The 21,451-nt window shown below is 46.8% G+C and overlaps 1 protein-coding gene across 2 annotated transcripts in view; it reads left to right on the top strand.

The window, feature by feature from the left end:
• Positions 1-21,111, top strand: part of SUGT1 (SGT1 assembly cochaperone of MIS12 kinetochore complex) — a 33,097-nt gene extending 11,986 nt beyond the window's left edge. For both annotated transcript variants that reach the window (XM_068115724.2, XM_068115718.2), the window contains exons 4-8: positions 817-913; positions 1,209-1,313; positions 1,397-1,487; positions 11,617-11,792; positions 20,202-21,111. In XM_068115724.2, the coding sequence (XP_067971825.1) occupies positions 817-913; positions 1,209-1,313; positions 1,397-1,487; positions 11,617-11,792; positions 20,202-20,309 (577 nt within the window). In that variant the 3' untranslated portion in view covers positions 20,310-21,111. The remainder of the gene's footprint in view (positions 1-816; positions 914-1,208; positions 1,314-1,396; positions 1,488-11,616; positions 11,793-20,201) is intronic.
• Positions 21,112-21,451: the final 340 nt, after the last annotated feature.

The following is a 21,451-nucleotide window of genomic DNA, read 5'->3' as shown; positions in this document are numbered from 1 at the left end:
CGGGATGAATGTGCCAGCAAAGGAGCCCCCGGCAAAGGGGTTACTCCGCAGTCCAGCACCACTGAGTGTCCCCTGCAAAAGAGCGCAGCCCGGCACCACAGCCTATTGGGCCATTATTTATGTCAACCAAATTTGGTAATTAAATTGGTTGTGTATTCGCAATTGCATGTTCTTTGATATTAAACGGAAAGATTCCTCAAATATTTGTTTATTATTTTGGGAGAATTTTCTTCTTTTTAAGAAGACCTGAGATGTGTTCAGTTACCAAGCAGCTAGCATTTGCCAAGCCAGCCATTGCCTATCAACAGGTTCAAATGAAGTGCTTGCTTGAGTTCTTAAGCCACTTGGTGAGTGCTTTACAAGAAACTTAGTAACTGAATACACCCTTAAATTTGGCTATACATTGGATCATTCATTCCTTCATTCATTCATATTCAGCCCTGGCTATTGGCTTGCATCATTTCATATTAGAGTGGCTAAATTGACTTTGCTATTTGTAGCAAAATCTGCCTTTTTTTTCATCTTCATATCTACTATTACTACTACTACTGATCCAAATGCCCAGCTAAGGAGCATGGCGACCCGTCCCTCCCTCTGGGAGGGGCGAGGGGGGGTTGAGGCTTTTGCAAATATTTCCCTTGGGTCAGGCAACATGAGGTTGTGGCAGGATGAGGAATTTTGGAAATTTCTGGTCGTAGTGTCAGCAATTGCTCACCGTTCATTTCTGCAGTCTGTCTTTTATTTTAGCTGCATTGTGTGGATATGATCATCAACCCCTCTCCCACTCCACCCTGTCCCAACCTCTCCTCCCCTCAGACATGACTGGTATCAGACAGAGAGCCATGTGGTTGTGACATTATTGCTGCGTCAAGCAAATCCTGATGATGTCGCAGTGAATTTAAAGGAAACTGAGGTCAGAATCTTTCCCACCACCAACCTGCTAGTTTCCCACCACCAATCTCACTTCTGCTGCAAAGCCTATCTATGCTTTATCAATTTATTGTAGTCTGTAAAGCACTGCCTACAGTATTTTGGGAGTCTTTGCATTCTCGTTTCATTTCCATTTTCTTGCACATTCATTTTTTCACAAGGAACATTTTCTTGTCCCACACTGTTTTTGTTTTGATACGTCACTCAGGTTTATTAACCTGATTTGGCAAGTAGCTTGTGTAACAACCTAGTGTTTTTTTGTTTGTTTGTTTTTTTAGGTGGACGTGTGTGCAACTGCTCCCTCTGGAAGTTATCATTTGAATCTGCACCTGGCTCATCCCATAACTGCAAAGCTCTCTGGGTACCGAGTGTTACCTTCCAAGGTTGGTCATCTATTAGATTTTGGTCACACGTACCAGCAATTTCATGAAGCAATTTGCACTTCCTATTTTATGTTCGTGAGCAGATAGAAGTAAAGATGCGAAAAGCCCATGGACATCACTGGGAGTCATTGGAGGGAGAAGGAGTAGTACCATCCATCCACTCCTTCAGCCAAGGTAAAGGCATCAATAAAATGGTGGAGAGGAGTAAATATGAATGAATGAATGAATCAATGATCGTTTTAAGGCCATTTTCCCCGCTAGAGCGGGGGTTAGACTTGCGGGCCCCATGACAATCATGGTTCCCTGTTTGAAGCAATGTTTTTATGGCCGGATGCCCTTCCTGACGCCAACCCTTAGTCGCCTCTTACGATGCGCAGGGATACGGTGTACCTATTCCAAACCGGGGTACACACCGGGATCATTCATCCCAGCAAGCTGGTACTCAATTTGCCGACCTCGGAAGGATGACAGGCTGAGTCAACCCCCCTGGCGTTAATTCAGCGATCGACCGGGATTCGAACCCAGGATCCTAGGATCCCAAGCCGGCACCCTAACCACTAAGCCAACACCAGGCTTCCAGGAGAGGAGTAAATATGAAGTGTTGAAATGTGACTATTTAAATATAGTTTTTAAGAAATTGCTTCTGACCATGATTCACTGTTATATACTGTGCTACAAACGTCCACTCAATATTGGAATGTCAAGTAGTGGGGATATGAACAACTTTACGTTGGTGGTGACCATTCCAACTTTGTAGAACGTTTCTATGCACACCGAGTACAACAACCACCTTTCAACTTATTTCGTCGAGTGGTTTAGGAGTGCGCAAAATATAGAATATGAATGTAAATTGGCAAAGTAGTTTTCAATAATATATGAATTTCATACAGAAACACCATTATAATACTGTACAGTAAACCACTCGGACTTGTAATACTCTCCCCACTGGGAGCAGCGCTATAAATACAGATTTACATGGAAAAAATTGCGTCTTCTACCCCCCCTACCCCCTCTCACCTCTCTGAACCCCCATGAAAAACATTTTAACACTTAAAATCCTCCTGAGCACAACCCAAGAACAACCACCAAATTTCAGTGGTTTAGGAGTGCATACAAGTTGAACAAACAAATTAGCATATCTACAAGCTCAATTTTTAGCTCACCTGAAACGAACTTCAGGGGAGCTTATGCGATGGCGCGTCGCCCGTCCGTCCGTCAATTCGTCCGTAAACACTTGCAACTTTTTCTCCTAAACCGCTGAAGGGATTGTGACCAAACTTGGCACAAATAATATTTGTTGTGTTGTGACTAAAGTTTGTTCACGGCATTAAAAAAATCGGGATCTAAGGGGGTTTACCGTGGTCAAAGTGGATCCAGGTTTGATCCCCCAAAATAGGTATTTGTTTTCTTCTCTGAAACTACATACACAATTTCGATGAAACTTGACCACAACCTTCACCACCCTTGCTGTACCAAAGTTTGTTCACGGCATGAAAAAAAATCTGCCCCTTTGTGGTCTTTTGGAGGAGGAGGGGGGGGGGGGGGGTTGCCCCTAAAATAGGTATTTGCTTTCTTCTCAGAAACTACACACACGATTTTGTTGAAACTCGACCACAACCTTCACCACCTGTGATGTACCAAAGTATGTTGAAAGCATTAGAAAAATTGGGGTCTTAGGTATATGGGGTTGAGGGAGGCGGTGGGGGGGGGGGGGGCAAAGAGGGTGGGGTTTGACCCCTAAAATAGTTTTTTTACTCCCACCAGGGAGTAATGCATTCAATCGTGTGTGTGTTTGTGTGTGTGTATGTGAACAAGATATTTGGAAAAGTTCTGAACGGATTTGGATGAAAGTTGGTGGGATGATTGCCCTTGGGATAAGGAAGAAATGATTAGTTTATGGTGAATCTCAGGATATTATTCCGGATCCAGGAATTTTTTGAAAGATTTTTTACCATTGGAAGATACGGCTCCAACTTGACCCACGGCTGGAGTATGCACTCTACTGAGTGGCATTTTAGTTTTGTTTGTTTGTTTGTTTCAAGTCTTATGATTATGTTAGTAAGATTCTACATGCTGTCCTGTCTTCTAGCAACCATTTAAATTGGTTTAAAATACCTTTAGCCGATGCAGAAAACTTTATTCTACCAGGCGAACGCCCAGGGGTATTTCTCTGTTCGTGGCCATGTGTCCTGTGAATTTGTGGTTTATCGTGAGTGCAAAAAAAATAAAATTGGTGAGCCGTGAGCATGACACAGTTATAAAACCCATCTTTCACCAGCCACCCACAAAGCAGCTGGACTTGCGCAAGAAAACGTCTTCTATGAGCCACGAGCATGACTTGCTTCTACATTTGCGGTGCTGTGCTTCACGTTTTCATGGCTTTTTCTGCCGCATAGGAATATTTTCGCCATGCTATAAGCATTCAGATGGTAGACATTGCTTCACGGGATGTCCCGTCATTCACACGGTAAACATTGCTTCGTGGGATATCCCGTCATTCACACTGAACATCTTCATGGGATATCCCATCATTTGGGTGGTCCAAAAAAAACGAAGCAAGTCAAATTGTTTCTCCACATACATTACTCACAATAAGTTAGGGATATTGTGGGAGTGAGTTTTTTTTTTTTTTTTCGAGGTTAGGGTTATGGGATTGAAATCAAGAATGCTGTATTTTTTCACACATTAATAACCATAGAATTAGGACCAACAACATTTTTCAACATAATTAATACACAAAATCAACCACACCAAAGAACCTGCCAATATCCCTAACTTATTGTGAGTAGTGTATGTAGTTTTTGTCCACGAGGGTTGATTTACTTGTGTGTAAAATTTGAGCTCGATTGGTGAATATTTAGAGATCGCCCCATACTAAAAATTTCATTTTTTCTTTTCACAAATAATTATGACGTCGTCTAGTTTTATATCTGCGCCTGAAAACTGGCTCCTTGGGAAGCCAAACTCTAACTTATCGACAGCAAGACTACCCCGTGGAATTGACGCACTCAGACTGGTCCAATTCCACCACATAGAAGAAGGAAGAAAGAACCCTGCCGGCAAGTTTCAAGTTGTCCTATGAAGCAGTTGTCGCTGTATGGGAGCGAGCCAGAATTCCTACTCAACGGATAGATTTGTGTGTCAGGAAACTGTCAAAAATGTACGAGAAGTATCTGGCTCTCAAGAAGCACTGAACTCGAGAATGAGAAAGTGACAGAACGAACAAAGAAATGTTCAAAGTGATCTGGAAGAGTTGTTTGATATCGCTACAAATAATGCGATAAAGGAAATCAAGAATGAGGAAGACCTGGAATTCCTTCAGCAGCAAAGAGAAGACATTTTTTCCTGCAGCTTAGTGGGGCTGACCAAAAAACGCCTGCAAATGAAAAGATAAAGAGACAGCGAGAGAAGACAAAGAAAGAATGGTGAAAGCGAGATGCATAGAAAGAAAGAGAAACCAACTCCATGATGGGGGCCACAATGGAACTTTCTTCCGCATAATCTTCTCACGAATCTCAGAGCAAAGAAGAATATCGACCTTCCATGTCAACATCTGCTGCTCCCTCACCACCAAATAAACTGAAGAATATCTTCAAGAACCATGATGTCGTTGTCACCTTGGATCGAGTCAATCTTCCAGATCGCAGAGCTTTGTTTGTAGCTGGAGCCGTTTCTTAGGCGCTTGGGCATAATATTTCACAACTCTCATTTTCCCGAAACTCAATCAGGCGGTCTAGAAGACTGGGAAGAGAAGAAGCTGCAGTAGCAGAAGAACAAGAATCTTCTGTGGAGAGACCTCTTCTTTTACACTGGGATATTTTTTTTTTTGTTTTTTTGTATACAACATCGAGGCTCGTGAAAGAGCTAACATTCATCACACAAAAAGTCAAACCGACACACAAAACACAAAATAAGGGGAGCGGTAGACAAGATGGGGAGAGAGGGGGAAGGACGGACACAGGCACAACATTTGAGAGCAAGGACATCGAGAGAACTGTGGGAGGGAGAGGGCTTGGGGGGGAGGTGGGAGAGGTATAAAACATGGATACTGCAAGGACTTCCAGGAAAGAAGTTGGAATTTCAAAAAAGTGTATCTGGGGTGAAAATTAGCGGGGGTAGAAAAGATCAAGGTTTTGGATGGGGGAAGATAAGAGATGGTGGTGAACAGCTGTTTTAAAGACCTGGAGGGAGGAGTGGGATTGAAGGGAGTGAGGGAGTTTGTTCCAGAGGTGGGAGAAAAGGGGATTCAAAGAGTGAAAGTGAGCAGAGAGCCTTGATTTTGGCAGTTTAACCATAAGAGGGTTGCTGGCAGATCTTGTGCGACCTGTAGGAATATTTGGGGGACAGAGCACAGAGAGAGCTGGGGGAGCAAGGCCGGAGAGGAGTCGGTAGAAGACAGAAAGACCACCAACCTGCCTGCGATGAGTGAGTGAAAGGCCCTCAGAGTTAGTTTCATCGCAGGAGATTCCAATGATTCTGAAAGCTTTGGTTTCAACAGTGTGAAGCCAGGCTAGGTGTGAGGCAGGAGCACCGGCCCAGAGGGGGGAACAGTATTCCATTGAGCTGTGGATGAAAGCCTTGTATGTGGTGAGGAGCTCAGGTATGCCAAGGAAGGACTTCGCACGACGGAGGATGCCCAGACGGCGACTGGCTTTGGAGGCTAGCTTGGAAATGTGGTTTTCCCAAGAAAGATCATGGCAGATAGTGAGACCCAAAATCTTGAGCGACAGAACTTCTTGGGGAGGATTGTTGAGAAAGTAGATGGGAGGGTTTTCCAGTCGGTCTTTTCGGAGAGACATAGTAAGAGTGTGAGATTTGTCATGATTGAAAGACATGTTCCACTTGTTTGACCAGTCTGTGATTTTGTCCAGGTCTGCAGAGAGTGAGGAGGCTGCAGACTGCCGATCTGAGGGATGAGGAATGGAGTGGCAGAGAGTGGAGTCATCAGCAAAGAGATAGAGAGGATTTTCCAGAGAGTCGGAGAGATCATTGATGAAGACCAGAAATAGCAAAGGGCCCAGAACACTACCTTGGGGAACTCCAGCCAGAACAGGAAGGGGAGATGAGAGAAATCCATTCAGGGCCACATGTTGACTATGACCAGAGAGGAAGTCCGCAAGCCATGCGAGGAGATTTCCATGGATACCATAGGAGGAGAGTTTGGTGAGCAGAGCTGGGTGCCAGACTGTATCGACGGCACGTGATATAATAATAATAAGAAAGGAGTCTTATATAGCCCCATCAAGCAGAGTAAACGACCCTCATGGCGCTTTACAGTATCATGCGAACGCACACACACCGCACACACATACACAAACATACACACACAGACACACCTTCACTCTTGCCCTATTCCTCTCCCTCCCCATTCAAAACCCACAGATGTGTACTCCCCCTCCTCCTCCTCCCCTCCCTCCTCCGCACATGTACACAGACATACACTCGATCTCTGTCCCACCTCAAACCAAAGGGAAAACAGGACTTACACTTTGAAAGACTTGTGAAACAGATAGGTTTTGAGGGAGGTTTTAAAGGCAGGAAGAGAGTCAACATGTCGAACAGAGGAAGGCAAGTCATTCCAGAGCAGAGGTGCAGCAAAGGAAAAGGATTTCTCGCCAAACGACTTGGTGCTGGTGCGCGGCGGCTCTAAGGTCATAGTCGTCGCTTGAACGAAGCCGCCGCCGAGGTTCATAGAGGGTGAGCAAATCGGAGAGATAGTGAGGTCCCGTTCCACACAATGATTTATAACATAGTGTGCAAATTTTGTATTGCACACGCGCAGAGACAGGCAGCCAGTGTAAAGATTCAAGAAGCGAAGTAACATGGTCAGACTTCTTCGCCTTACAGACAAGACGAGTGGCAGAGTTTTGAACCTTTTGTAACTTATCCAAGAGAAACTGAGGGCAGCCAGCATACAAAGAATTACAATAGTCTAGCCTTGAGAGGACAGGGGCACAGACCAGAGTTAGAGCAGCTTGAGGAGTAAGAAAGTGGTGAATGGATGCGATCTTTCGCAGCTGAAAGTATGCTGATTTGCAAGTTTGAAGTACTTGCTTGGAAAATGTCATGTTACAGTCGAAAACCACACCAAGGTTCTTGGCCGACGAAACAAAGTTTACATCGGTTTCACCAACATGAATAGTGGTAGGAAGTGAACATTGTAATGTTCATATGTCAACATATGTCAAGGGAGACGGCTCTGATTTCCTGTTTGGCATTGAGACCTCCATCCATTGTTGAGACAGCAGAAGCAACATGTCCAGAGTAGAATGACCTGGTCTGAATCCAAATTGATGATCGGAGATCAAGCCATTGGAGAAGAGGAAGGATTTGATATCCGAAGCAATGATGGATTCCATGACTTTGCTGATAATTGGGAGCAGGCTGATTGGTCTGTCGTTGCAAGGATCTGTTTTTGCACATTTTTTGTGTAAAGCGGGAATGTTTGCTGATTTCCAAGATGCTGGCAGATGACCTTGAGCAAAAGAGAGGGTGAAAATAACAAAGAGAGGGTGAGATAGAGCGGCAGAGCAGGATTTTAGGACCCGTGGGCTGATTTCTGTCTGGTCCAGTTGCAGAATCAGTCAAGGTTTGACAAAAACTTCTCCACCTTGTCAGGAGAGAAGGACACAGAGTCCAGGAGCAGTTTGGTTCGACTGGGTAAGGTGGGAACAGAGAGAGATGGGTTTGGGACACAAGATTTAGAGGCAAACACAGAGTTGAGTCATTCGACTTTGTCACGTGCGGTGTCAACTGTGTAGCCATTTGAAGTAAGGGAGGGGATGGAAGGGGAACAAACACCAGAAACGGATTTGACCAGACACCACCAGGATTTGGAGGAAGGAGACAGGTTTGAGAGTTCATTCTTGAGTGTGGAGAGATAGTGCTTCCTGGCACTCCTGAGGGTGGACACACACTTGTTCCGAGCTTGGTGGAAGGAACTGAGATTGCCTTCAGTTGGATTTGCCTTCCAAGAGGCAAAGGCAAGTTGTTTCAGGGCAACTGCCTCACCACAAGACTCAGTGTACCATGGACGGGAGGAAGGGTAAGACAACTGAAGACGAGATGGGATAAATCTGTGCATGAGAGAGAGCAGTTTGCTTTGGAAGAATTCCCAGGAAGAATTAATGTCAAAGGCAGTAGAGATGGGAGACCAGTCCAGATGATTGATGGCTGTCTGCAGACCGTGCCAGTCAGCCTGAGTGAAATGCCAGACTCGTCGGCGCTGAGGAGGCTCTCTGAGAATGGCCAGAGAGATGTCCACTTTAACAAGCACATGATCAGAACAACCGATTGGAGCAGAAGAAGAGCAGCAGACATTTGCAGGGAAGTTTGTCATAACCAAGTCTAGAAGAGAAGATACTCCATTGACTGAGATTCGGGTCGGGAAATTGACGGATTGTGTCAGTCCCAATGAGTCGCAGAAGTCCTTTGCTGAGGTGCCATGGCTGGTGAGAGAGGAACCCACACCCAGCCAGCTGGCATGATGACAGTTGAAGTCGCCATATATGAGGAAGAGAGAGTTTGGATGAGTTGATAGAAGTTGGTCCATGTTGTCAGACAGCGAAATGTAAATGGAGTCATCACTGTTTGGAGGACGGTACAGAACACATATGAAGAAAAGGTGGGAGCGGAGAGGAAGCCGTAGCCATAGGTACTCCTGGGGGTGGGGTGGAGAGAGGGCAGTGCAAGGAGAGTCAGGAAGAGAGTTTTTGATAAAGATAGCAACCCCGCCACCAGGACGAGGCTCAGGTCTATCGTACCGAAGGAGGGAGTAACCCGGGAGAGATATTAAGGAATCCGAGACATCCTGAAGGAGGAAAGTTTCTGTTAAGCAGATCAAATCTGGTTTGTCAGAAGCGACCTGTATGGAGAGATCAGTCAAGTTTGAGCGAAGGCCCCGGATGTTTGAGGTCCATACCGTTCATTGTAGAGGAAGGGGGAGCATCGGATACAGAACGGGGGGGGGAGGGGTCGGGGTCGGGTACGGGTAAGATGTGGAAGAGGAGGAAGAGGTCGGGAGAGCTGTTGAAAGTGTGTCAGATTTCAGAATAGCTCAGAGAAAGGGATGGGGGTGGACAAAAGGTTTGATGGAGATTCGGTGAGGGACAGTGAGGTGTTATATGAGGAGGGGAAGAGCGAGGATGAAGGTTGTGGGAGATGGAGGTGAGAATTGGAAGGGGGAAGAAGTGGGGAGGACGCTTTGAGGAGGAGGGGTGAGAGGGGGGAAATTGAGAAAAAATGAGGGTGGGGAGATTTATAAGGGGAGGGAATCAGGGGAAGTTTATGAGGGGAGGGGTTAGGGTGTAGTTTCGGAGGGAAAGGGCAAGGGGGGGGTATTTGAAAGGGATGGGAGATGGGGGAGATTTGGAGGGGAGGGGTGGGGGGCATTGAGGAGGGGAGGGGTGGAGGGGCGTTTAGGAGGGGAGGGGTGGGGGGCGTTTATGAGGGGAGAGGAGGGGTGAGTTTGGATTTTAGAAAGTGTTGTATGATTAATGGGAAACGAACATTTATTGCAAAATGAGTTTCTTGTGACCTTCGAGTCAGAGATACGTTTCAGGATGCTGGAGGCGGGGGTGGGGGGGAGGAGGGGGGGTGGAGTGCAGGTGAGTTTAGGGAATGTAGAAAGGAGGAGCTGTAAGAGATGGAAATGTTTTTTGGAATGAATAGATTTGGTGAGCAAGTCGAAAGCAACCTTTTCAATAATAAGAAGAAAAAAGTGTTATACAGCAATACCCCGTTTCACGCCATTTCGACCTACGTCAAATCTGACTTTACGCCACTCTTCTGGAGTAAATTTCATACGCGTACGCTATAATTTCATACGCTATACGTACGCGTAGCTGCTGGTTCTCATTCAAAACAAAGGCGACGCATATGCATTTTGTCCTGTGCTGCGGTCGCGTGCTTGCTTTGCCTTTCGCTGTTATTTTTGTGATTATTCCTTTCCTGTGTAAAACAACCAACGCAATGTGGCAATGGCGAAACATGACGACGATGCCGGCTCGGACGACCGTCCGTGGCAGACGTCACCGTGCAGAGTGTGCAATGTCCGCGACGAGGTCAGTCCCCATGGCCCATGTGAAACGAACGACCGTGTCATGCCTCGAGCCGGGGTGCCTCTTCGGGCACCCCGCCGGCATCCGGCGTCAACGAACCGATCGACGTGTGCATGTGCACATGTGCATGGATTTGCAAATGCCTGCCTGTACGTCGTTTCTGCGTATATCGCATCTTCCAAAAAAAAAAGAAGCACACAACTTCGGCCGCTCGAGGAAAGACGGGGCATGCCTACGACTCGGAGGCGAGCGTCGATCCCTGGGGCGGCCGGGTTCACGGAACCCTGAACTCGTTTGTTTGTCACAGACGACACGACACGACACGACCACCGGTGAAACTGCTCGGATACGTTGGGTAAAGCACGCCGTGGTGAAGCGGGCCGCGGAGCCACTCGGCACACAAGCCCGCTCACGGTCGACACGTCCGTGCCGGTCACCCCGTTCGAGGAGAAGACCCGACCGATAGAAAACAACGGAGGGACTCCTGACGGGGAGCGGCAAAGATTCAGGGCGAAGCCGCAGCCTCCTCCAGTTGTTTACTCTAGTTTTACGGTGTTTGTCTTCATTTGAATGCATTTTTAAGACATTACGGCCGGTTTACGTCAATAACCGAGTTACGTCACGGCTTATGGAACCAATTAATGACGTAGTCCGGGGTATTGCTATAATATACGACAGAATACAGCACTTCAGGGGAAAGTTGAAACATTTTTAAATTGAACAGTGAAAACTATCTGGGGAAATGGGGGTGAAACACATGGTCAAATAATGAATGAACGAACGAAAAGAACAAAGAAGGGAAAAAAAATTTTTTTTTTTTTTAGTTAAGATTTTAAACAAGGAAGTATGGGCTGAAAAGACTGGGAAAAAACTGAGAGAACGAGAGTAGGACCACAATCGACCACAGAGAAAACAAAGCCTCAAGGTAGGAAGCTTAAAGAACTAGGCCGCAAATAACGCGGCACGAAATACTCGAATAATTTTATACAGGTATGAATGATTAACACCGAGAATCTTCCTCGGGACACACTATAGGTACACACACGTAAGATAAATACAGTTTCGACAAAAATACAATTGTGAACAATTACTTAACTTCGAGCGTGCGTGAAGATCATGGACAGCTTCGAAAAACCCAAGGTTGAAGGGGTTGAAAGTTGAATTGAAAGGCACAGCCCACAATAAAGTGTTTAATCGGTTTTATTTAACCCAGTATTTCTTCTTCTTTTTCTGTGTTTTCTCAGATACACGACCAGCATACCCATCAGCATCAGGAAAAAACTGGGATGCTCTGGCCAGTCAACTGTCAGCTGAGGAAAAAAGAGAAAAGTCAGAAGGAGATGCAGCACTGAATCATTTATTCCAACAAATCTATGCAGATGGAAATGAAGATGTACGCCGAGCTATGAACAAGTCTTTTGTGAGTAGGGTGCTAAATAAACTACTGAATATAAAATGGAAATCGTAGTTTGGTGGACCGGGCATTTTAAAATGCATTCTTCAATATTTGGTTTGCAGTTCTTGCCATGCAGACGTCTTGCTTGGCTCTTCCAAAGCTAAGTTTTACCGGCTCGTTTGTTTTTGAACCCCTCCCACCCTCTCCCCATGTTGTAACTTTCTATTTTTATTTTTTAACATTTATCCATCATTGTGTTTATTCCTGTCTTCCTTCAAGTGCCCCATATGTTTGTTTTCCTGCTATTTGTAACTTATTTGGGTTTTCACAGCATAGGGTTGCATACTAGACGAGTTTACATCCCCAATTGCTGCCACATCTCTTGTCCCTATTCTCCACCCTCGCCCCAAAACTGTTCTCTTGCACTTTGTAGACGTCCTTTGTGTGAATTATTGGTATCTTATGTCCTTGAATTCCTCACATTCTCTCATACTGTTTTTCTTTTCCTCAATGAAGAAAATAATTTTAAAATGTATAATCTTTTAAACCAACTAACATTTTACCTTCCCCTCTTCGCTTTGTTATTCATTCTGTTTCCTTCCTCCTCTGCTCTTTGTAATTGGGTACTTCTCTGCATAATTAAGATGCACAGTGCATTCAGAAAGTATTCAGACCCCTTCACTTGTTTGAGCCCACAGAATCTTCTTTCTCACAGTCTGAGAGTCCTTTAGGTGCTTTTTTGCAAACTCCAAACGGCCTTTCATGTGTCTTTCACCGAGGAGAGGCTGCCATCTGGTCACTCTGCCATAAAGCCCAGATCGGTGGTGTTGCAGTGATGGTTGTCCTTCTGGAAGTTTCTCCCATCTCCACACAGGATCTCTGGAGCTCAGCCAGAGTGACCATCAGGTTCTTGGTCACCTCTCTTACCAAGGCCCTTCTCCCCCAATTGCTTAGTTTGGCCGGGCGGCCAGCTTTCGGAAGAGTCCTGGTTGTTCCAAACTTCTTCCCTTTAAGAATTATGGAGGCCACTGTGCTCTTGGGAAACTTCAATGCAGCAGAAAATTTTTTGTAGGCTTCCCCAGATCTGTGCCTCGACACAATCCTGTCTCTGAGCTCTGCAGGCAGTTCCTTCGACCTCATGGCTTGGTTTTTGCTCTGATATGCATTGTCAGCTGTGAGACCTTATATAGACAGGTGTGTGCCTTTCCAAATCATGTCCAATCAATTGAATTTACCACAGGTGGACTCCAATCAAGGTGCAGAAACATCTCAAAGATGATCAAGAGAAATGGGAGGCACCTGAGCTAAATTCCAAGTGCCACAGCAAAGGGTCTGAATACTTATGTCAATGTGATATTTCAGTTTTTTCTTTTTAATAAATTTGAAAAACTTTCTAAAATCCTGTTTTCTCTTTGTCATTATGGGGTATTGAGTGTAGATTGATGAGGGAAAAAATGAATTTAAACGATTTCAGCAGAAGGCTGCAACATAACAAAATGTGAAAAAAGTGAAGGGGTCTGAATACTTTTTGAATGCACTGTAATTGCTAATTGGGAATGTTCTATCGTTCTCTCCCTTTTTCCTTTCCCACCTCTGCTCCTGTGGTCTTCTCTCTATCACATTCTCCATCTCTTGTTTTTATCACCCCTTTGTTTTGCGCTTCCTTGCAAGCACAATAATCCAAATGCTGTACGTCCAACTGTCTGTCAGTCTGATCACTTGATGATCGTAAGTTTATGATCGAGGAACAACTTATTTCAATCGAATGTTATATTTTGGAACACGAATGGGAACATAAATAGGAAGACAAGTTTGCCGTACTTTGGCTCTGAATTTGTCCCGATTGCACACGCGCAGAGAGAAGTGAGATAATATTGTTACGGTTTTTAGAACCTTCACTAGTAAATTTTAGTAAATGTTTCCCTTATAAATGGTCTCCTGTAAATATCCCCATCAATTGGCTTGTTAAAGATCGCACCCTAGTTAGTCCATGTACAACACGTAGCGAACCATAGGACCTCTCTGTAGTTATTTCATTATTATGTGTTTCAGTTAAGGCTCTGTTCCCAATAGTTGAATCTGCGTTGCATTAATCAAATAAGATAGGCCCCTTTCAATTTCCCAATCGCCTCACCCACGTCTCCGCAACGTAACGGTCGAGCCCCCAATCGCCTCACCCACGTCTCCGCAAAGTAACGGCCGAGCAGCGTTCGCTGCTCCTTGCCTTGATGCGGTTGTTGGCCCCAAACCGCCATTAGCCATGCGGTCAAGCCGAGGAAGGAGGGGGTGGAGCCGCCACCACAAGGTGTGGCACGTCGACTCGTCATCGGAGGTGGAGTCAGCAAGCCCTTATCGACCAACCAGGGCTGGCGAGGTACCATCACGGGCGTGGCTCTTGAAGGACGGATTGATCTGAAAGGACGTAATATAAGCGCCAGCGCGAAGCCTTTTTGAGAGACGTGATCCGGCAGATGAGGGAGGTACCAGGCGAGCATACCGCTGGATCGTGAGGCAGAAGAGTGGGTCCATGACGGCGACAACAATGCAGTAGTCAATTGACATTGTCCGACCGTGTGTGAAACCGAATACATGAAGCCTGCCGCTGGCTGTTCGCTTTCAGCCCGGAGCGTGGACCTGGAGCGGACCTCCTTGCTGTGCCCTGCCCGAACCTTCCAGCCCTGCTGTCCCACTTGGACCCTTCTCTTTCTTCCAGTCATTCCTGCCTGCCATTCCCTGTCGTGTGAGTCTGTTTGTTTGTCGTGGGGAATAATATAAGACTGCTTAAGGCTGCCCTGTGTCTTCTTCTTCTGTATATTACTTTCGTTTCTTCTTCTTTGGTTTTGGTTTTGTATATCTATATATATAAAACACAGTTTGTGTGTGTGTAATGTTACCGATAGACTCCTAAACGGAGAGGCTCACGTACTTGATATTTGGCACAAACATGGCATTGAGCCTGGGAAGAACATGGCCGACCTAAAAATTTATTTCATAATATTTTTTTTACCATATTTTTACCTCAGCGCATTTCAGCGAGGAATATTATGACCGGAATGGCAGCGCAGCGCGCTGATTCGCTCAGAGCGATCACGTGATGTTCCTTGCCGCCATTAACTCAGTTACGCGTTCGCACGTATTTCAGAGCGAAAAGCGATTGCGTTTTTTCACATTTCAGCGAGGAACATTGCCATTTACACCACATAGGTTTTTTTTTCTTTCATCTCTAGATCCATATTTTTTGCCATAACGTGTGCATTATGGCTCTCTCGAGCTCGAGTTAGCCAATCACCTGGGAGCATGAGGCCACGTTGGCCACGCCCACGACACGACGCAGAGTTGCAATCGATCGCTCAGAGCGATCACGTGATGTTCCTTGCCGCGCGATTGCGTTTTTTTCACATTTGAGCGAGGAACATTGCCATTCACAGCACATAGGTTTTTTTCTTCTTTCATCTTTAGATCCATATTTTTTTTTCAGCGAGGAATATTATACACAGAATCTGAATCGGTGGCAGAGCAGTGCGCTGATTCGACGATTCGCGCGCCCTCCCCCCTCCCCCTCCCCCCTCCCCCTACCCCTCCCCCTCCCCCCTCCCCCTCCCCCTCCCCCCTCCCCCTCCCCCCTACCCGTCCCCCTACCCGTCCCCCCTACCCGTCCCCCTCCCCCCCTACCCCCTTCCGCTTCCCCTGCCCCTCCCCCCTCCCACCCCTCTCCTCTCCATCCCTCCCCTCCCCCTCCCCCTCTTCTCCCCTCCCCCTCCTCTCCCCCCCTCCCCCCTTCCCTCCCCCCTCCCCCCTCCCCCTCCCCTCCCTTCGCTTCTCCCTCACGTTTATACACAGAATGCCGGGTACTTCCCCCCCCTCTTCTCCCCCCCCTCTTCTCCCCTCCCCCCTCTCCTCCCCTCCCCCCTCTCCTCCCCTCCCCCCCCCGTTCCCCTCCCCCCCCCGTTCCCCTCCCCTCCTCTCCCCCCTCCCCTCCCCCGCCCGGCAATGTCGGGTACTTCCCCCCCCTCTTCTCCCCTCCTCCCCTCCCCCCGTTCCCCTCCCCTCCTCTTCCCCTCCCCTCCCTCCTCCCCCCTCCCCTCCCCTTCCCCCTCCCTCCCCCTCCTCCTCCCCCCTCCCCCCCTCCCCTCCCTTCCCCCGCCTGGCAATGCCGGGTACTTCTGCTAGTAGTTAATAAATGTCTGTTATTTCTTACCTTTGGTTTCTTCTTTCCCCGATCGCTTTCGTCCTGTCTCCAATTGAGTACCTGTGGCACGATTTGGCCAACGCTCGGAATCGGTTAGTCTTTTGTTAACGGCTCGAGCTGCAGGTTGCTAAACCGCTCGGCAATTACCATCTTGCCCATGGTTCGAGCAGTACTTGTCTCCCTGTTTTGCGGAGGGATTGGTAAAGGTATTCGGGAGAACACGTTGACCAATAACCCTGCCCAATTTCACCCCGCAAAAGAGCGTTATAAGTACCAGGACTAGAGACGGCCAGCTTAACAGGCCAAGGGGATTAACCCCCCCTTGCTAAGTGGAGTGCCGTCTCTGAGATCCGTAACAATATGTTTACTCTGTTGGCCTGCCTGGCAGTCAAGCTATTGAAAATCATTCCACCAGGAAACTTGGTTTTAAGGACATTATAAAGGTCAACAAACCTATGTAATTTGGGCCAGGCCTTCAATTTTTCATCCTGTGCCATCGCACAATATCGTGGCTGGGCAGTGTGGCTCCACTTACAGATCTACCCACCTGCTCAACTTGCGCATGCACTCCCCGGGCCACCACTGGGGCTGCCTCCGTGCGTACCTGCTCCTGAAGCCAACTCTGGGGGAGGCCCTTACTGTCTCTCCCCCCTCAATGCCTACCATGGCACCCCGGGCCCCTTCACTTGGGTACCTGCACCCACTAACACTAAACTGGCCCTCTGGACCTTACCCTGGCCGACAAGGCTCCCAGCGCCTGGGTTGCTCTTTACTCAAGACCCTACCTTCTCTGAACCACACTCCCAGCCTCTCAACAACAACCATTGCACCTTTGCAAAACACTTCTTACACACAGCACCATCCGCAGAACGACATGCATACCAAAACGTCAAAACCCCTCTACTTTAACGCCAATGCAGTGAGTTCGTCTCCATAGGGGGGTTGTACACTGCCCAACAAACACACCTTATACCATTCATTCAATCCTTATCGACAAAAGAAATTCCACACAACTCATTCACACCTCATCTCACTCGCAACAAGCGTTCCTGCATCATCCCTCAATGGTCGGGACCACGAGGAAGAAGGAAGGTGCTCAGCTCTCGTCTGCCAATTCAAAAGATAATTAAATCCCAACTCATAAATTTACATCACGTCACTAATTCTCTCCAATCTCTAACGCTGTCATTGTTCTGTCATTGTTCTGTCATCTGCCTACATACAGTCTCCTGCCCAATGCCTTCTACATTTAATTGTACCCTCTGGGTCACGTGGTTCCCCCACGGACCTAGGCCCTGACCTTTGTGCCGTTGCACGCGTGCGGAGGAACCCCGGCACCATGCCTCCCTCCATGCCTCCAAATGCGTGCTGCACGCCCGACACGGCACTCATGCCTCGAACAGGGCTGTGTCACTGGGCTCCGTGAACGCGAATTGCGTCATGCGAGCCCCACCCACACCCGTGGTGGTCACATCCATTCCTGCCGTGTTCTCAGCACCGCCACACCTCATAGCACTTTCCGTGCACCGTTCTTCTAAGCACGGCCACCCTCCTACACGCCTGACGGTTTGGCATGCACACAAACCCTGCGTCCCCCATGCTACCTCCACCTGCAATCTGCAGGTGCCCCCACTAACCTAATTAACCCCGCACTCCCCATTTGCTCCATTAATGTTGTTCACGTACCTTTTCTAAGCAGCAAACCCCAGCTCCGCCTTGTGATCAGGACCTCCCACCAGCTCAAACTGCACAGAAGCGCACACCTGTGGGATCATGCACTCCCTGCACGTATTTCTCACCACACGTGCTTCGACAACTTCCTTTCCCACACTCTATCTGTTTCCATGTTGTCTTCTACTATATAAGAGCTGTTTGGTCTGTCTGTCTGTCTGTCACCATTTTTCTCAGAGATGGCTGAACGGATCTTCGTCAAACTTTCAGAGGTTCATCAGTGAGTGACTGGGAGTGTTTTAGGCAAAAAAAAAAAAAAAAGCGGAAGTATAAAAGTTCGTTTTTTTGGATTAAAAAAAAAAATCGCTCAATAGTGCCTAAGCCTTTTTTTAAATTAATGACAGTTATATACAAGTATACATTCGCACGAATTAATACAAAACAATCACCGGACAATTGAACACAAATAAATCAAACAATTCCGGAAATGTACGACCTTCGTAGTAAGGCTTCTTCTTCTTCCTGTTCTGCATCACACTTAACTCAGAAACGTGATGAACAGCACATTCACCACCATATATTCAATGAAAAGGTGATGAACCCCCTTCCACTCCCCCCACTCCCTTCCTCACCCCCTCCCTCTCCTGCCTCCTCCCCCCCTCCTCCCCAACCCGGCATCACCGGGTACTCCTGCTAGTACATAATAAATCATTCTCGTGTACCAGCTGCTCTACAAATAACTTAACTATCCCGCATCCTGACTCTGTTATCGCTATCTCCCGTGGTTCTGTGTCTTCAGTTACTCCTAATGGCACTGTTCCCGGTACTCCCTCTATATTACCACTGGCCTCTTTGGCCGCCATTTCGCCCGGCTCGCCACACACACCTGCCACATTCTCCCGCGCATTTGTGTCACTGCCAGGGTCTGTCAGCCAAGCCTCTGCTCTCGCTTTTTGCCTCGCTTCCCATTCTGCCTTTATTTTTGCCTCTCCTTTAGCCATGCATCCCATTCTGCCTTGAAGGCTCTTGTTTTCAGCCTGCACCTTTCCCTCCTGAGCCTCAGTTTCGGTCTGCACCTTTTCCGCCTGCGCCTTTGTCTCCCGAGCCTCAGTTCTGCCTGCACCTTTGCCGACCGAGCCTCCGTTTCCACCTGCATCTCTTGCATAGCCAGCCTCATTGTTCCTCTCCCACCAATATTTACGTAATCATTGCTGTTAGCTGATTCATTTCTGACTGTTGGCTTCCATTTGGGCGCTGCATTTCTCGGGGGATGAGGGTGGGGGCCATTGTTCATGCTGGGTGCTTTTATTGGTTGCTGGATCAGAAATTTTACCTTATTATATACATTACTTACTACTCCAACCAGGATCTGCCCGTGTTGATCTGCCATTGCTCACACGAATACATTTAAATAAAATTTTGACTAAAGGCTCTGAATTGTTTGAGATATGTGAAGCACACCTCAGGTTCGAATTTGGTTCCTGATCACCAAATTGTTATGGCCATGGGTTTTGGGTGCACTTTGAAGGGGAATCCCTGGTTCTCCTCGAACTTATCGGGCCTGAGGCTACTGAGCACAAATAACTTTGTTTGCAGGTTGTGAGCCAACCGCGAACGCCAATTGGTCCACCACGTGGTCCCAGGGTCCTCCATCTGACCACCGTTTACCCGTGCCATGCGGCTTTCCAATCGGGGGATGCGCCCTTGGCTATGCAACAATGTTATCTTAATTAGGGCAGCTGAGCTTACCGCCGGTGCATGCCCGACTTGGATATGAATCAATTAATTGGAGAATTATAATCTCCCAGACTAACGTGTGTGAACATTGCCGAACCAATGAAGGAAAAGACAAAACGCAGACAGATTGGAAATGAAGTTCAACAAGAAGGGGGTTAATTATTTACAAACAGAACCAATTATGTAAAATGTGAATGCAGGATCTTGTGGGTAGGGAACTGAAGAACTTTAATGTTCAAACAGGCAATCAAAATGAATGTAACAAAAAAAAAAAAGTTAGAATGCAAATCAAAACGTACAAGGGGGAAATGGCAAGCAATAGAGTGCAGCAACATATGCAGCAAAGTGAAATGGACAAGATGCAGTCCTTCCTCTCAGGACCCAAAGTATCCATCTCTGCTTCGCTATGGGATCACGGTTCATGGACCAAGCTGTTCCATGCTTTCAGAGTTTTGTTTCAAGGGCTCTTTTCAGGATCATCATTGGTTGCAGATTGAACCCCAGATTGCCTCCAGTTGTAGTTAATTTATGGTAATATTCCCAGGCATGGTTTTTAAAATCTCAGGTGAGGTTCTTCTTTATCATTCCTGTTGCTCCAATGAATCACTGGTACAATTTTGATGCTCTTCAGCTTCCAAGATGTCTTGACCTCACTTTTGAGGTCCTGGTATTTGGTCATTTTCTTAGGCCTGTGTGTGTGTGTGTGTGTGTGTGTGTGTGTGTGTGTGTGTGTGTGTGTGTGTGTGTGTGTGTGTGTGTGTGTGTGTGTGTGTGTGTGTGTGTGTGTGTGTGTGTGTGTGTGTTTTTCAAATCACGTTTCACCTGTCTCTTTGCAGGTGGAGTCAGGGGGCACCGTTTTAAGTACAAACTGGGGTGAGGTTGGACAGGAGAAAGTCGAGGTGAAACCCCCAGACGGATTGGAGTGGAGGAATTATGAAATCTGATGCACCTTGCTTCTCCATACTTCAGCCACTTGTTAGTTCAAGCAAAAATAAAAAAAATGCTTCTGCTTTGCAAGATCTTGGATTGGCAGTGGTTATGGATTGGTTCTTTATTATGATATTTGGAAAGAAAGAAAAAAAATGGTCAAGGAAAGATGTTCTCACCTTTTTATATATGAAACAAAATTGCTCATTTATGACCAAAACACATGAAGTCAAAATAAAATTTAACAGGAGTACAAAATGTCAAGCAGGAACAGCTTTCCTTGCCATAATTAATTGCTTTGTTCACTTGTTTGATTTTATACTGCGCACAAAACCGTCCATATTTGGTGAAACGTTTCAACCTCGTTTTATTCGGAGTTGTGGTGTATGAATATGATTGAGCTGTTTTATGTTATGAATTGGTGTGAATGAGCCTAAAGCAACAACGACGACAAGCTTCTCACTTGTCACTTTTTCGAAGCAGAGCGGAAGGCTCCCCACCCCACCCTCCTCCACCCACCTTTGGCCTTGCCTGTCTGTTGTACATTGCCTAACCGAATTTGCTCCCACTGCAAATTGTCACTTTTACAGTTAAATCGGCAAACTACAAAAATTTTGTTCTGTGTATATAAAAAGATAACTGAGACTGATTGGAGAGGGGGTGAGGGGGAGATAAACCAGAAGGAGATAAAATACTTGTAATGTGGAAAGTTTAAAACAGAATTATTCTGCAGAGCAGTTTGCATCCTGACTACAAACACCTACCTGCAACATCAATTTCAAATATTTTTGAATTCTATAATAAAGTTTGTTTTCCGTGCATCTATTGCCATGGATTTGCCATGTCATTTATTCCATGCCATGGATTGCCCAGGATTTGACCATTGAATCTTGGGTCATGTTGAGGGCTTGCCTTTTGAGGTGAATTCTATAATCTGCATTATTAAATCGGTAAATTTGAAGACGGAGGGGTGCTAAGATGTGAATATCAGGTCAGGTATGGGACCGCATCCACTTTCTGACGGTACTCCAGGGGCCTCTGGCTGGTCAGCCCCTAGGCTGATGCCTGGTCCATCCCTATCTCCTTGAGATGTCGATCAACCTGCTGCAATCACGAGGCATGCGGTCGGCCCGTTGGCCTCCACTCACGAGGCTCCCTT

Source organism: Myxine glutinosa, chromosome 1, assembly GCF_964187855.1.
Source record: "Myxine glutinosa chromosome 1, kmMyxGlut1.1, whole genome shotgun sequence".
Classification (NCBI taxonomy): domain Eukaryota; kingdom Metazoa; phylum Chordata; class Myxini; order Myxiniformes; family Myxinidae; genus Myxine; species Myxine glutinosa.
This window is presented reverse-complemented; position numbering and strand designations above follow the sequence as displayed.